This window comes from Aulostomus chinensis, chromosome 5 (assembly GCF_037954235.1).
Source record: "Aulostomus chinensis isolate RoL2024-O1b breed Wild chromosome 5, RoL_Achi_v1.0, whole genome shotgun sequence".
Taxonomy (NCBI): domain Eukaryota; kingdom Metazoa; phylum Chordata; class Actinopteri; order Syngnathiformes; family Aulostomidae; genus Aulostomus; species Aulostomus chinensis.
In genome coordinates, this window is record NC_141324.1 from 23,449,840 (window position 1) to 23,466,488 (window position 16,649).

General features: G+C 42.5%; 1 protein-coding gene across 2 annotated transcripts in view; it reads right to left on the minus strand.

The window, feature by feature from the left end:
- Positions 1-769: 769 nt before the first annotated feature.
- Positions 770-16,649, minus strand: part of rock1 (Rho-associated, coiled-coil containing protein kinase 1) — a 28,823-nt gene continuing 12,943 nt past the window's right edge. Inside the window, exons 3-33 of one of the 2 annotated variants that reach the window (XM_086204013.1) lie at positions 15,235-15,335; positions 14,978-15,115; positions 14,697-14,872; positions 14,170-14,254; positions 13,884-14,028; positions 13,521-13,659; positions 13,322-13,413; positions 12,470-12,629; positions 12,217-12,292; positions 12,014-12,102; positions 11,736-11,784; positions 11,453-11,588; positions 10,986-11,077; positions 10,516-10,762; positions 10,280-10,386; positions 9,808-9,958; positions 9,187-9,347; positions 8,915-9,099; positions 8,224-8,293; positions 8,028-8,131; positions 7,699-7,864; positions 7,499-7,592; positions 7,317-7,405; positions 7,043-7,234; positions 6,788-6,953; positions 5,111-5,181; positions 4,744-4,832; positions 4,549-4,627; positions 3,534-3,795; positions 3,032-3,239; positions 770-2,827 (exon numbers count right to left, since the gene is read on the minus strand). In XM_086204013.1, coding sequence (XP_086060139.1) covers positions 2,776-2,827; positions 3,032-3,239; positions 3,534-3,795; positions 4,549-4,627; positions 4,744-4,832; positions 5,111-5,181; positions 6,788-6,953; positions 7,043-7,234; positions 7,317-7,405; positions 7,499-7,592; positions 7,699-7,864; positions 8,028-8,131; positions 8,224-8,293; positions 8,915-9,099; positions 9,187-9,347; positions 9,808-9,958; positions 10,280-10,386; positions 10,516-10,762; positions 10,986-11,077; positions 11,453-11,588; positions 11,736-11,784; positions 12,014-12,102; positions 12,217-12,292; positions 12,470-12,629; positions 13,322-13,413; positions 13,521-13,659; positions 13,884-14,028; positions 14,170-14,254; positions 14,697-14,872; positions 14,978-15,115; positions 15,235-15,335 — 3,971 coding nt within the window. In that variant the 3' untranslated portion in view covers positions 770-2,775. The remainder of the gene's footprint in view (positions 2,828-3,031; positions 3,240-3,533; positions 3,796-4,548; positions 4,628-4,743; positions 4,833-5,110; positions 5,182-6,787; positions 6,954-7,042; positions 7,235-7,316; positions 7,406-7,498; positions 7,593-7,698; positions 7,865-8,027; positions 8,132-8,223; positions 8,294-8,914; positions 9,100-9,186; positions 9,348-9,807; positions 9,959-10,279; positions 10,387-10,515; positions 10,763-10,985; positions 11,078-11,452; positions 11,589-11,735; positions 11,785-12,013; positions 12,103-12,216; positions 12,293-12,469; positions 12,630-13,321; positions 13,414-13,520; positions 13,660-13,883; positions 14,029-14,169; positions 14,255-14,696; positions 14,873-14,977; positions 15,116-15,234; positions 15,336-16,649) is intronic. The other variant, XM_086204014.1, reaches the window with a different exon arrangement.

Sequence of the window (16,649 nt, forward strand, 5' to 3'; positions counted from 1 at the left end):
CCCCTTCACAAACGTCCCCTCAAATCATGTGGCCGGAAGATGAGTCTGCTGCTCTTAAACTAGGAGGCTTGACGTCACGTTCATCCTTCCCTTGTACCAGTTACCCTCCAGGGCCGACATAGACGCCCTGTCACATTCACGTAGCCAGTGTAGTCTCCAATTAACCTCTCTCCCTGCTGTTTTTGTTTTTTTTTGTTCTTAGCCCATCGAAACCCCATGCAGGCACACTTGATGTATTGTGATGTCAAAATTGGAGCCCTGCTCCTCTAACTTTAGTGTGTGCATGTGTTTGTGTGTGTGTGGGGGGGGGGGGGGGGGGTGGGGGGACTGAGATGACGGACAACTGAGATGATGCTCTCATCTTGGTTGCTTCATCTTATGGCACCATAGACAGCGAGCGGCTCAGTGAGCGAATGAGGAGGCCTGTATCCTGGTCTCCGGGCCTCATGGCAGAAATGTCAAATATCACCAAGTAGCAGCAGCATGGCTCAGTGGTAGAATGACTGACTGGTAACCTAAACCACGATGGTTCAATCCCCTGGTGACTGTCAGTGTCCTTGATACAGAACTCCAAACTGCTGCTGATTAACAGTTTAACATCTATTCATGTATGTCACAGCTGCACCTGTAGAACACCGCTACAAAGAAGTTAAATCTGCTGGTTCAACTGGGCGCGGTCTCGCCGCCCAGCTGGTGGAACGGTTTCAGGAAGGACCCACGTTTACGACGGATATCTGTAGTCAAAAGCGAGTATACAATGAATGATAAAGATATGTTTATTGACATATCCATCAGTGCGGACTCCAATGCAATTAACCATGCAAATTATCCAAGACTAGAGTAGATCATAGTTCCAGTGCTTTTTTTTTTTCTCTTTTAACTGAACAAAAAGTTACAAACAAAAAGATTGCGGAGGTATTCCATAATCCTTATGTCTCATTATATACACTGTGAGGGTTTGGGGGGGGGGGGGGGGTTGCATTGTCAAGACATGACCTTGGTAGGGAAACAACTTGCAATTGTTTAGACACAATCATTGACACAGGTAGGCTTGCTCCGAAGTACACCGTCCTGATAGCGGTCAGATGATATGAACTGAGTCCGGGAAATTTTACATGCTAACTCCATTGCAATGTGTCCATAAAGAGGTAATCTAATATATATATACTTTATATAGTCAAACCAGAGGAAGTAAGTTTTGATAAAACCACACATGTGGCTTTTTTTTGTTTAAAAATAAATGATGACAGAGTTATGATTTGTCTTGTTTTGGAGGAAAAAAAACAAACAGATATGGCAGTAAAATCAATATCCAAACGTTAAGGCACTAGGTGGGCCAAATGCTACACCTGTTTAGTCTTCTACAAATAATTTACAATTCAAACAGTGCAGTTTTACATTTGTTAACTTAATGTTTTCCTTTTGAACCATTTATCTATGAATCAATGTAAGGCAATACATTACAAAAAATAAACAATACAAGCAAAAAAAAAAAAAATTACAGAGACAATGTACCAAATAAACAGAAAAAAAAGCAATTAAGTTTTAGGACTCCTATATGCCACTACAATGGAAATTTCCTTATGGCTTGGAGCAATAAAAATAATTATAATAATAAAAATAATGCATAGATTTAAATGATGATCTTGCATGCTCCTCACTCAATACTCATAACATCTAATACTCACGTCCCAATACTCTGTCCCAAACCTGATAAGTGACTTGCAGAGTAATACAAATAAAAAGGCAAAAAGGCCAGAGAAATTAGATGAAGGCATCAGTCATGTTTGTTAGCTGAAAACACATGTATGCTTACATTTAACTTGAGGATCTGTCTGGCGGGGAACGAAATTACAAAACAGATAATTCATTTTCCACCCCTGAGATACAATCACTCACTGCAGATCTGCAATCCCTGGATGACAGTACCTTCAACTGAACACATACTTGCAGAAGTCCCAGCAAAACCCCCCTTTAACCGTCCAAAATCCACCAGCAAGTCATATGAAACACATACCGTCCTCCATGACTGAGTCCCTCCAACTTTATACTGTCCAGGTTTCAAGACGAGTGCGCCCTCTTCTGACAGACATGGAGAGCTGCATGTTTCTGGAGCTGGATGATGGTCTTATCAGGATGTCCGAGGTCAGAGGTCAGTGTCAGGGGTTATCAGGCCTCTTAATGTCCATGATACCTTGTGTTTGACGTGTTGCAATCTTCCAGCACTGGATATTTTACTGATATTTTGTAAGTGAATTTTCAATGTAATGCAAGTTTCTCCATTTTTGAGGATGAGGAAGGAGGGAGGGAGGAAAAGTATAGAGTCCAGAAAATATTCCAACGGTTCAGATGGTTAACTGAAAGAAAGAGCAGAGACAGGTGTCCAGTAAAAGAAAGACAAAACATCTTGACTGTGGTTAGTAACCCAATCTGAGTCAACATACAACAGAAATGCTGGTTTTCAGACAATGCAACACCGCTAACACCTTTGCACCATATGACAGGTGGTATAAAAAAATCCTCATGTGGACAAAAAAAAAAAAAGGTCAGCAGGGGTGAATAGTAAGTCTGTACGTTAGTTCCTGAACCCAACAACACATTAGTGCCTATTAGAAAAACAAGAATCCCACGTGTCAACTGGAGAGGAACCCAGGAGTCAACCAACCAACCATCAAGTGTCTCAAGTTAGAAACACCCAGTAACAGTTAATAAATAGACAAGTTTAAAGCTGTAGACAAAGTCTAAAAACATCAACACTTTCTGAAGAGTCTCCTGTCAACAAGTGCTGGATGTTGTGTCTGCTGCTTGAAGGCTGGACTGCGCTCTGCTACAACACAGGAGACAAACAGCAGGTCATGTGACTGACGTGACCACATAGCCCACCAAATGGGATTGAAATTGAGACTTCTGACAGCACCACACGCTCATTTACTCCCTAAACAGTATTGAGAACACTACATCCATGTTAAGACTGTCCGAAACAGACAAACACAGCTACAGAAAATGCTTAAAGCTCCTAATGCAAAGTTACCTGAGCTTTCCTGTATTGCTTTTAGGGTTCTTGCGGAAGGACTGGTTTGGTCCAGAGCGAGTGGACATAGTACGAGGTGAGGCTCTTGAGAACGTGGAAGGTGGGGTCTTAGGAATCTTCTTTCCAAGATGGCCGATCCATTTCTTCTGCTCATCTTGGGTGAGGGCCAGCAGGAGCATATCCCGGGCAGAGGTTACATCGTAGTTTACTGTGCGAGTCCAAAACCACAAGATTCAGTTTAGAGTCAAAGAAGACCAAAACAACAAATGCTCACATCTGAAAAGTGGGAAATCGTTGCGAATGGCTGACTATTGTTTTAATGTCTCAACGCTACTGATTAATCATGTTTAAGAGCAGTATAAATAAATACAAAAGGTCTATATTATATTAAAACATCTTTCAAAATTAACTGACGGAACTATGTGCATGGCTTAAATCACATAAAAGTCTGTGCCTGAAAAAAAAAATTCAGGAGACTGACATGAGTATTACCCATAATTACCTTTGCAAGGAGCAATAACGTCCTCCTTTTTGTCGAGGTGGTCTTTGTGGCACTTGACGTGGCAGCGGCGACACTCCAGCGCCGGGGGCGGCTTGAAAACGTGCCACAGAGGCTTGGCGCAGGCCTCACAGTTGGAAGGGAAGTGATATAGCGTGGGGATGAACTCGTGGCCTTTGTGTGGGAGACAGTTGGTCTTGTCGCCCTGAGGGACCGTCTCCATGTCGGCCTCCTTCCTGCACTCCCCCTCGTTGGCATACAGAATCTGAACACAGACAGAAATAGAGAGTGCTTTCGAGCAGGGGCTTTTAAAGTCTGACACGGCGGAACGCCCCTTCCAAAAAACTGGGAATATGCTCATATAGAATCTTCATCATGCTATTTCATCCCGTAGACAGTCAACTACCCCAAAAAACCACCCAAATGTCAGTGTTAAGAATGCACAATATATTTTTTTTGCTGACATGCTCACGTTGTATTAATGCCAGTTGTGATAATCAGACCAATACTGATTAAGAGCTTGACCACTGATCTGTGATGGGCCGATATTATTGTGCATCCCTAATCGCTGCTTCACGTAGATTCAGAATACATCACATACAAGAAAGCTGAGTCTTGCCAAGTCCCAGACTGCAGTATCTCTTAACCCCACCTTCAGCAAACCACAGTCACACTGAACCATCAGCATTGGTTTGGTATTCGCTCAAGTCACACTGTTTGTGGATTACTGAGACGTGGATTATACTGCAACATGCTTTGAGAATATCTCCATTTTTTGGACAGTTTTTCTTGCAGGTATTCATCAGTCATCATTAGCTTAATGCTAAAATGAATGTGTCTGGTCTTTCCTGAATTCTGGAGTCACAGAGATGAAAGTCATTTAGGATGAAATACTGTTTTAAACAAGGCTATTGGAGCACAAGGGTCGAAGAGAATTCGACAGAATGTAATTTGACATTTGAGCAGACATCAAGTGCAGGCTGAATCTCAATATGATAAAACTGACAGATCATCCTACCTGGAATATTCTCGGGATCTCTTCAGTCTCAGCTCGGTACACGTCTCCTTGTGTGACCGGTCTCACGTGAAAGAGTTTGCTGCACAACACAGCACAACAAATTAGCAAGCGCACACGAGTAACCCCATCACTGTGTTACCAAGGTTTACTACGTTTGTCATAGTGAGAACAGCGCTAAAACGCAGAGCTACTTACTCGATATCTAGTACCATTGAAGGGTTGGACTGCTCTTTATCTTGCTCATCATTGTAGAACAGGATCTTCTTACTACTCACCACCACATACTGCAAAATATGAAGAGGACATTGAGAGGAAGGCTGATACATGAGTTGCTGCACATGTAGTTTTGAGCAACAACAGCTTCTCTCCTCCTGTGAGAGTTTATTCTACAGACATTTGGTATCGAGCCTCCGTGAGGGTATTGAGGGTGTGATGCCCCGATGGAGGCTTGTTAGGTGAATGAACTCCGACCGGGAGGAGTAACGTGTGCTCAATACTGAAACACCGTTTCTCTTCTAATACATTTTTTTCAGCATAACAAGCAGAGGAAAACTTAACATACCTGCTTTTTCCATCCATATCGCTTGATATTAGCACGGTTAGGAATAGACAGCCAACCTTCCAACCTGGATTCTGAAAAGCAGCCCAGATGAGAAAGAAGTTACAAACCTACTTCCTACTATGTGTGTTAGAGGCACTTTTGAAAAGGGCCATGCAGTGATTAAATCCAAACTCAACTGAGGACAGAAAAACCAAAAAAAGTCACGTGACAGAGGTCGCAACTATGTCAAACCATCAAAGTGAACCCCCTGCCAGCTTTACGGTGACTTCTCTGGAGTAGGTGACAAGAGAGGAGTTTGGACATCCCATGCTACGTCTTCACATTCCTCATGCAGGAGGACAATGTTAGACATGAGTAAGTCCTTATTCCAGCATGTTAATACAGCATGTAAGGTTTGATCGTTCCAAATCCAGTCAAAATAGCTACAATAAGAGTTTAGCAGGAGGTTAGGATATCAATTCATTTCTCTTAGTTAGCTTGATCACTCACTCCTTCCATAGAAAAGCTGTGCAGTAGGCTTGAGACACAATTCTGTGTTATAAAATGATATTTCATGTGCATGCAGCTGAAACAACAAGCTAAAGGGGAGCAGTGAACTTAGAGAGGCTCGTCTACTACGACAAGTGACACTGTGAGGGAGGGTCGTCGTGTCTATTCGAGCAGAACTTCTGGTTCAACATGCCAACGAAAAGTTTTACAGTGTGAAGTGTTTGCAGCGCAGAGTGCAATCAATCAAAAGAGCAATTGTCAGTTTAAAGACAGCACGTTTTGAAAGGTACTGAGAGCAACGGTGTCGACTAGTACGGCGATCACTGCTGATCTGATGGGGCCGTCACAATTTTCATATTAGCGTCCCATGGTTTTAATCTAGATACAGCATTGGTTGTGTTACACTCTATCAGGCTTCTTTCAAAAGTGTTGAACTTCCCCAACAGAGATGGCTGCCACCTCTGGCAAAAGAATACTAAAGAAAACCAAGGGCAAAGAAGACAAACACAGCTGCAGCACAGGCCAGGCAAAAAAAAAAAATAAAGGGGGGGGGGGCATGTCCACTCAGTTACTCACAGAGAGAAAGGAATAGAAGTTACAAAGATAAGAAGAGCAAGGAGAACCGACTAGACACGAGGGGAAAAATAAGAGAGAGAATGATTTAACCGCCAGCATTCATGAAATCAGACCTAGGAAAAAAAAGGCATATTCATATTTGTTACATCTGGTTTTGAGAAAAATACAAGTTGGCTAATGGCAATAAGTGTGGTAGCATAACTTGCATAACTTAAAAAAAAAAAAAAAAAATCGCCGCAACTTCCTGCAGCTCATTTAAAACCACAAGCAGCTGTTCAGTAAAAAGCTGCTAAAAATATCAATACTACGGCTGTACAATCAATCATAATACTTCAGAAATAACAGTACAGGAATTTCATTTCTAAATCACAGGAGCTGCAATTTCTGATGGAGGTAAAATATAACACAACATATTAGAAATAAAAGGAAGCATCTGCACGGCAGAGATGCTCCGGCCTATACATCCTCTTCCAGAGATGGAAGGGAAAATGAGGTTGGGGAGAGACCTCAGAACCCCTGTATTTCTTTTCCATAATCCTACATTCCACTTACTCAATAGCTGCATGTTAGCTAGCATCAGTGGCGTCTGGCTGACCCCAGCAATGACCCTACCTGCGATGTTGCTGTCCGTCTCATCTGTCTGCAGGCTGGTGATACTCGAGTTATCCATGCGCTGCTGCAGGTCATTCAGTTTCTCCCGAAGCTGCTCGATGTCACTCTCCTTGCTGTCAAGTTGCATCTGCAGCTCGTTGCGATACGTGCACTCCTCTGCCAGTTGCTGTTGGTGGCATAGCCAAGAGGTCACCATTAAACAAATGGGAAACTCTGGATTATACTGGGCTCCAGTGCCCTGAGATGTTAACTCACCGCCTGCATCTCGCTCAACTCCTTCTGATACTTGATGGCCATGTGGTTAAACTTCTCCTTCTCTTGGTTAAGTTCCAGCTGAAGCTTGCGGTTCTCCTTCTCTTTCTTCCGAAGGTCTGCCGTACTGCCCTTCTTCTTCTGGTCCAGCTTCATGTCCTTTCGGTTCATGATCTCAGCCAGCTTGTTCACCGCCTGATAGGATGAGGACACACACACAGTGTCAAGCTGCAGTTCTCCACTTGTCTCTCGTCTGACTGAGATGACGTGTCCATACCTGGGTCTTCAGTGTGCGCTCGGTGTTGAGAACCTTCTCGTAGTTGGCCTTGATTGCGTTTGTAATCTCTTCCTTCTGAGCTGCGTACTCTGAAGGGGAAAAAGAGGATGTGCTTGTATGACAACCAAAATATATCGACATTATACTTAGCATGCATGATACATAGAGCATAACAAACGTACCTTCCTCCTGAGTGACAAGCTTCTCATTTAACTCAGACTTCTCTTTGCTGAGGTTCTCCACATCTTTGGTCAGAGTTTTATTGGATTCCTCAAGCTACAAAAAAAAGTTGTTGTTGTTTTTACATGAGAGAAATGAATAGATCAAATAAGGTTATCTTACAGAATATACACTCTAGCGTTGGAGAGGAAGTTTTTCTGACCCGTGCAATAGTAACCTCCTTTTCCCCAATCTCCTGTTTATGTCTCGTTAGGGCCTTCTTGTTTTCTTGATTGAGCTCAAAGTACTGCTCCTCCTGAAGCGCCCGGGCGAGCTGCTCCGACTCAGCCTTTGTCACGGTCAGATCCAGCTGAGCAGACAGGGACTCCCTTCGTTCAGGAAGGAACGAGACAACAGGTAAGTTTTTAAGAATTATGACGTGCCACATGGGGCACGAGTGTTAAACTGATAAATCATGAGGGATGACCTTGAGGGCCGAGGGCCAAGGCCAGAGGGCTGTGGTGAGCATGAAAAAGATAACTGGTCTCTTACCTTTCACTGCACAACTCCTGCATCTTTTTATGAGCCTCTTGTAACTGCCGGTTCCTTTCCTCAATTTCCTCCTTTAGTTCTTTGACCTGAGTTTTGTAAAGCGTCTACAGAAAGGGAGACAGTCAGACTTTAGAAACTGGCTTACACAAAGAACCAGGAGCAAGGAGATATAAAAGGATATGAAACTGGTACTTACAGAAAAATACTGTTCAGCCTCAAGCTGGTCCTGAAGTTCCCTCATCTGTCCCTCATTGCCTCTGTATTGCCTGGCAACATATCAAACAAATGCATTAGGAACATCATATTCAGTAAACCCACATTTCAATCCAAGTCTTAACACATTTCTGAAAAGTCCAAAGTCTCTGTGTCAGCTTCTGTAGCAAAAAGCTACTAGAATCCCAACCAGCAGCACTGACTGCAGAGCTAGCTAAGGGATTAGCAGTGGAGTAGCTGGAGCTGGACTCAGACTAAACCCTAATCCTGTGGAGTGAACACTGTCGCAGAGCAGCTTTGGCATAGTCGCACTATAAGCCGGAATAATAGCACTTATTTGAAAATAGCAGGCAATTGACAGCTTGACTTCCAAAGAGCATTACGGCTAGTGCAGCAAAAACAGAAAATAAAACTCCTGGCGGGAGTTACTGCCAGTTCATTTGGCACAAGTAACCTGAAATTTTCCAAGACTCTTAAACATAATAATAAATATGTCTCTCCTATTTATTGTCATTTTGTGTTTAGTCTATTCTTTTCTCTTTTAAGTTACACGGAGAAATTCCTCCTGTAATATATGTGGTGTTGATGTGGATGGAAAACATGTAACTTTACATTAAAATGATTAATTCTAAACTAGAGTTGATGTAAAATTCTAGAGGAGGACGACCACTCACTTGGTCAGCTGTGCCAGCTGGAACTCCAGCGAGCGTTTACTCTCAAGTGCTGTGTTGCTCTCCTGTTTCAGCTGCTTCTCTGAACACCGAAGACGGTCCACCTCTTGCATGCGACCCTTCAGTTCATTCTGGGACAGGACACGTTTGCTTGACTCCTGTTCCACCTGTATCCGCAGATTCTTCACCTGGAGCAGAAAAGGTGGGAAAATCGTGAGTAATTGTGAGTAATTGAGAATGTCAGTCGTCACACGTCTGGAAACTATTTTGCTCACGTCGTCTTCCAGCCTCTCCTTTTGCTTCATCAGCTGCTCCATCTTCTGCACAGACTGCTTGAGGTCAAACTCTAACATCGAACACTGCTTCTCAACCTCGACTACCCGACTTTCTGCTCGCATCCTCGCTCCGATCTCCTCGGACATCTTCTGTTGGACAGCTGGGGAAGGAGCGTGAGAGCAGGTGTCAAACCATGGGGAATCAACACCTCTGATGAGACTGGCTGTGCTAGTATTAAGCCGCCCTGACTTGGCAAGCTGTATCAGTTAGGTGACATTTTATCTCCCTAAAATTCCTTTGCTGGTTATTGTTTTTTCAAAAATAACAGTGAAAATGCGTTTCCAACCGTTCCTTCATGATCATAAATCAGACATCTTCACAATGGAGGAAGTCTGTGTTACAACATGCATCAGGTTTTAGTCTTTACAGTCCATCTTATATATGCACGGAGACAATGTCCCGACATCCTGAGTGGCTTACACTCAATTCTATCCTTTTAAATGAAAAGGAAGACATTGAAAATTAATAGGCAGTAAAGTATAGTCAGACAGCGGCTTAAAAAAAAAAAGAAGAGTGAAGGACAGTGAAGTGGGGCAAGCTCGGACGTATGAATAACGCACCACTCATGGCAGCTGATTTGGCCTCTTCGATAGACTCATATTTGTCAGTGAGCTGTGCACGAGTCACCCTGTGCTCAGTCTGCTCCTGCTCCAGACGCTGCTGCAGGGTCTTCAGCTTGTAGTTCAGGTCTATTTCCAGATTATTCTTTTCCTGTGTGGGGAGGGTGGGGGGTACATCAAGTCAACTGAATGCACAATTTTCCCTGCATCCCTAAATACACATAACATGAATTCTTCACATCTAAGGCTTAATACAAAACTAATAAAGAATGGAATGACACCTTGATTAAAAAAAGAATTGAATAAACAGTAAGAATATCCAATGATAATTACATTCAACAGCACTTTAAAGATCAAAAGAAGAGATCAGAGTATAACCATCATCTGGTGATGGGTTTCGCCTTGTTTAGAATAAATAATGCAAGAAATTTCACATGCACATACATTATGACGACTGGAATTGAACGTATACCTTCTCCAGGTTATTGCTTCTCTCCTGAGCCTGTTTGCGTTCTGCCTCCACTTTGGAGACGCTGACCTTCAAGTTTTTGTTGTCCTCCTGCAGCCCTGACATCCTCGCTAAGAACAGAAGATAAAAGGCAAAAATATAAGGATTTGTTTGCTCTGGTGTGAAATCAGAAATGCAAGTGACCCAAACTCTGCTCTGTCACTCATTCATTAAGTGTTGGTTCTTTGCGAGCGGGTCACCTTGCAGCTCCCTGATCTCCTCCGAGCCCTGGCTGTAGTTCCTCCTCTCAGAGTCCAGGGTGCTCTGAAGAAGCAACAGCTCCTTCTCCAGCTGAGCTTTCTCTCCGTCTGTTGCCCGGCTTCTCTCCTGCAGCTCACGATTCAAAGTCTCCAACTGGCTCATGGACTTGGCCATCTCTGTGTGGCTCTTCCTCAGTCTTGCTGCTGTGTCTGATTCTGCTCTCAAGAGGTCATTAGCCTCTTCCAGCTGTCAATCAAAACAGGACCAAAGTTAAGTTTAATTTTCTTTCAACCTGAGTTTGACTGTCTTTTTTTTCTCCATTTTTATGTGCCTTTCTAATGTAGAAATTATTTGATGTTTTTAGGTTTTTAGTGAGATGACAAATCTGTGGAGTTTTACACAATGCTACCAGAGAAATGGAATGCTCAACTTGAAAAGAAGGCTGAGTGTGCACATTTCAACTGTATACCTGATTCTGCAGCTGGACAATCTTGTCATTTGAGGCTTGAGAGTTCTGGCTGATCTTCCTCATGTCTTCCAGCTGTTCCTTTAAAGTCGACACTACAAAGATAGGAAGTGGATTAGGATAGCCCTCATTTCAAACCCAAGCAAAATCCCATCCTCAAAATCCAGATTAAAAGCTCATACTTTAGCAGTGCATATGTCTGTCCTGCATGCCAGAGCTACAGGATACAATATATGTTCCAGTAACTTTGTGCTGTCTCCTGTTGTGAGTCAACAGGAAAGTGAGCATAGACATGTGCATACTTTAACACTGAAATAGAGCAGAAGTGAGCAAGATGGAAGCAGGGTTATCCATTTGTGACGTATGCTTTGGCCTGTTTTTGAGCATCTACTATGTTCAAATACTAAACATCACAGCTTCACTTTGTAATTATATTTTAAAAAGGACCTACAACACCTCATTATCTTTACCTTCATTCTCCAAATTGCGCCTCTTCTCCGCCTCCTGGTCAGCTTTTCTTTGGTACTCGGTGAATCTGTGCTGCTGCATGAGCTTGTCCTTCTCCAGTATAGACATGCTGGCCTCTGCACTCTTCCTTAAATTTGCCTGCAGCAACAGAAGAGCAGCTATGATGTGGCAGGGGGAAAAAAAAAAAAACCCTCTTTGTATCTAATTACAATCAAAGCAGTAATACTTGTAACTTAATAATTTGTTGGTGAAAAGAATCTTGTCAGAAAAGAAGTGACGTTTAACCTCCTCATCCAGTTCTTTCATGATCTTGTCAATCTTGGTGTTTGACGTCCTGGGGGAAGCAGAATTTGAGAAACAGAAAAGCTATGAGATGTTGGAAGATTTATTGCGATACCACGTTCAGTCATTAACAAATGAAATGAATTTTACAGTGTGCAAGGCTCAGGTGTGTATTAACAAGAAGTCAGGATCAGAAAACACAAATAAACAAGTTCTGGCAAAAGCTGAAGAATGATCTAAATGTCACAGTATATCGAATCAGAAATGTGCTCATAACATACCTGCATTTCTGCTCCAATTCATCCTTCAGCTGCATCTCGCTGTGCAGTTGCTCCTCCAGCTGGTAGATTCTTTTCTGCAGGTTCTCCAGCTAATCAGAAACATTCAATGAACAATCTCATATTCTCTTGAAGTCATGGGTGGAGATGAAAAACAGGCAGATACTTTACATCAAAAAGACTTTGCCTCTTTGTAGTCTACTCACATGACTCTTGTCTTCCTTTGTGGAGCTGCTACGTTTGTCACTGGTCTTTGTGGTGGCAGTGGAGCCGCGCAAAAGACTGGAAACACATTTTATTAGTGCTATTAACAAAGATACGTTATAACCTTGTCTCAAAGTCAAAACAGAAATACTACCCTTTTCCCCTGAATTATAAGAGCACTTACAGGTAAACTCCGACTCCAATATATGCGGGATATTCCAAAATAATATTACAACAAGATGCTGGCAGACTTACTGCTGGTTGCTGTAGTAAGTGAAGCCTACGAAGGGGAGCTGGTTGCCTACAAAAGCCTTTGGTATTGGAAAGGTCTCTTCCTCTCCCCGGTCTTCCTCAATGTCGTCAAAGTTACTGGTGTCAATGTCACTGCTCAGTTCTGGCACTACTGGAGCAGCCGCTGCACATGACACAAGGACATGAAGATGCATTCCAATGCAAAGACAATATAAATGACAAATGAAAAATAGTAAAACCCTCCGTGTTAAAGGTAAACAGTGTGTGATGCAGGGTCCCTCAGTTAAAAATCAAAATACCGCTTCATATGTTTACATGATGTAGTAATATGGGGACTGGCGCACCACGGCACAGTTCAGTCAACACAGTGGACACAGTCCAATAGTTCATTCTCAACCGTGTCCGTGTTCAATGGGCGATTTATTTTTCTTTGTGTCATGACCGCTAATGATGTAGATTACTGAGGACTTGTCTGATAGAAGCATGCAAGTGTTTCCATTTTCTCTAGAACCACCAGAGACTGCACAAAGGATTTATGGATCCCAGATCTCTCTAGAAATGGTCTTTAAAATGAGGGAAACAGGCCAGCTAGCAGAGCTGGTCAGCCACTGAAACAACAGGGGCTGCCAACACTGAAGTGCTGACTGAAGCAGAGTTATGTATTAACTATAAACCAACTAAAGAACTGAATATAGCTCCTGGGTTTAGCTCAACACTTCATAATCTCTACTTTGCTCCTGTGTCAATCTCTAAGCGTTTCCATTTGCCTCTCTTTGCTACTGCCATCGTGTTGATTTCCCTCTGTAGATAAGTGAAGTATCTTTTTTTTTTTGTAAAGTGTAAAAACGTTCTCACTTTCTCTAATGTTCTCCCACGTCCACTGATCATTCTTGAAGAAAGGATGTCTCTTGATCTCATCTACACCATTCCTGCCGAGGCGAACCTCCCTGAAGGGGTCGAGAAGGACACGCTTAGGACATTTTTATAATACCACTTAGCAGGGAAGTTGTAATTAAATCTTCATGAGCCGTTGCTCATTCTGCTGCTAACTAACCTGTCAGTCAGGAAAGCACAGATGAGATTCTTGGCATCATTGGAGATGTCGCTGTCATCAGGGAAGGTCAGGGCATTCTTGTGATTCATAATTTTGCTGTAGGTTCCAACCAGTGAGTCTGCGTAGAAAGGCGTGTCCCCTAAGAAAGATAAGAGCCAGAATTGAACGACGAGTCCGGAGTAACGTGGAATCTTGTATTACACTGCACAGAAAACAGCATACAGATGAGATGATCAAAATATTTGGAAAAAAATGACATGAGAAGGATTTTTTTTTTTTTAGAGATCAAAACATTATTTTATGAAGAAGCTTCATGACTGCTAAGGTCAAATTCACATCTTAGCCAAATCAGCAAACACTCACCAACTAGCATTTCGTACAGGAAGACCCCCACTGACCACCAGTCACACTCTCTGCCATAATAGCCATCTCCTCCTTGGGATTTCAGTACCTCAGGCGAAATGTAGTCTGGAGTTCCCACTGCTGTGTCGCATCGTACCATACCATCCTAAAGGGTGAAACCTTTGTTTTAATCCTCGCATTAACAACACTTTCATGATGTCTAAACCAGGGACGTGTCGGGTGTTCCTCATTTTGCTTCACTATGTGTGGTGTGTGAAGTTATTTTTGTGAGAAACTAAACAGATACCTTGTTCATCTTCATGCAGGTCCCAAAATCTGCCAGTTTTAAGTGGCCGGCTTTGTCTAGCAACATGTTATCAGGCTTCACGTCCCTGAGAAGGTGAATATTAAATGATGTGAAACAATTGCACAACACACCAAATTCATTTAACTCGCGTAAATCACAAGGCAACTTGATTTATTTCTTAAACATGAAACTTAGAAATGCTGCATGGTGACAAATTTGCCTCCAGTAGCATCGCTTGATACATGTGATCAAATCTGAATGATGATGCATGCAGAGCCCCGGAAGGCTTTATGCAACTTTTTTATCACATCATACTTCAAAAAGAACTGGATGTTGTAAGAGTTGTTTTTTGTTTGTTTGTTTGTTTGTTTTTAACAAAAGCACTACATGTTTGAAATCTTGTATGTTCATTTTGGATGACATCTCATAATCACTCCTAATTTTCCATAACAATAAACAAGATTTGTGGTTGTCGTATCAACAGCCCAGCTAACCTATCAGGATAGGGAAACTTTTAGTGAGCGGACCTGTGAATGAAGCCCATGGCGTGGATACCATCCAGGGCCAGCACCACTTCGGCTGTGTAAAATCGAGCCCACTTCTCTGGGACGTCATAGTTGCTCATCAAGTTCACCAAGTCACCACCAGGCATGTATTCCATCACCATGTAGAGGTAGCGATCATCTTGGAATGCAAAAAAGAGCTGCGGAGAAGAAGCGAGACAAGAAAATAACACCAGGATGATGGATTTTGCACGTGTGTTGAACACATGGTGGTATAAATCAACATGGTTCCTGTCCAGTTGTACCTGCACCACCCATGAGCTGTTGGCAAAAGCCATGATATCCCTCTCCTCCCAGAAGAAAGCAGAGTCCGACCGTTTGATCATCTCAAACTTGCTCAGCAGCTTCATGGCGTATACTTTACTCGTGGCTTTATGCCTAACCTGGAAACAATGGAGGAAGCTCACTGAAGTCCATTTTAGTATTAAAATATGCAACTACATTCCTAACACGCTAGCAATTAGATTTTTTTTTTATAGTGGTATTCAAAAATGATACTAACCAATTGGACCTCTCCAAATGCACCTCTCCCAATGACTTTAACCACCTCATAGTCCTCCGCTTTCATGCGCAGGTCACGAATTTTACTAATGGTATCCTTATCTGGGAAGAACAGCAAAGACAGACATCAGTAGTAAATGACATCTGTATAGGAAGTTGTAGTCAGCCTATTGCACTGATCTTATGTGAGCGTTCCTCAGCCTTGTGCTCTAAGCCATCACGGCCCCAGATATAGGTCACATAATGAGTGACTAGGTTACTACCACATAAGGTGCCAGGGGATTGGTGTCGTTCAGATTGTCTTAAAGTTTTTGATCCAGCACCTCAACTGAGCTTGTGTTTTGTTTTGTATTTCTCTAGAGAAAAAAAAACGTGGTATCATCACAATAAACGATGGCTTACTTCTTCATGTTGACTGTACCAAAATTAAAAGCATTTTGAACAAACCAATAATACTACGCCACAACTGAAATGTAAAATTCAAATGCACAATGTTTACATGTTCTCAGTTTGACCAGTGTCAATATTGTATAAATTAGCTTTTACGCAGATAATTTTGACATGAGTACATCACAACTATTGGCCAAATCAGATGTGAAATATTGCATATCAGTGGAAAAAAAAAGAAAATCCAATATCACACATCCACGGTCAGAGCCAATCAGTAATATGGTCTTATACTTCAGTCCCACGATGCTTTGATTACCAGCTTTCACAGAAGTCCTCAACAGTGCCTGAGAAATTTTTAGACAATATCATTTTGAGTCCAATCAGTGCACCGCTACATGTAGCAGAGAATAATCAGCCTCTTGGCGAGCACAGGACAGCTCAGAGATCCCATTTAGGGAAAGTTGTTTACTAAGAGCCGGCTTCTGTTTGGGCTACCAATGCTAGAAGCTAGCTCCCCTAGGGGAGATAGTATGTACTGTTCAGCCAAATTTGGTCATAGTTGTACTAGAGGGATAGCTTTCAAATCTCATGGGTTATAACTGGCACAGGAATGCATGGAAAATGGCGATACAGGGGCATCCAAGTTCAATTGATCTAAAAATATAATCCACAGCCTGGGCTTTTCGAATAAGAGTATCAGAGTGAGTCATTTCCACTTTGAGGTTCCCGAGATCATGATCCCTTCTTGACAAATCCCACTGGTGAAAAATAACATCGGAACCATGCTCTGAAATGATGCAAATAGGATTCCTGTCTCTCTACCAGTGCATGTGCGTGTGCATGTGTGTTCAAGTCAAGCTATTTCCAGCAGAACCAAGCAATCAGCTAATGTGATCAGCTTGCAAAGCACAATGCAAGAGGGAGAAAATTCAGAGTAAAGATCCCTTCAGGCAGAGCATACCATTGAGGACCAGTGCCTCACAAGACAGCCAGTCCATTAGTCCATATCCATCAATGCTGTCCCAA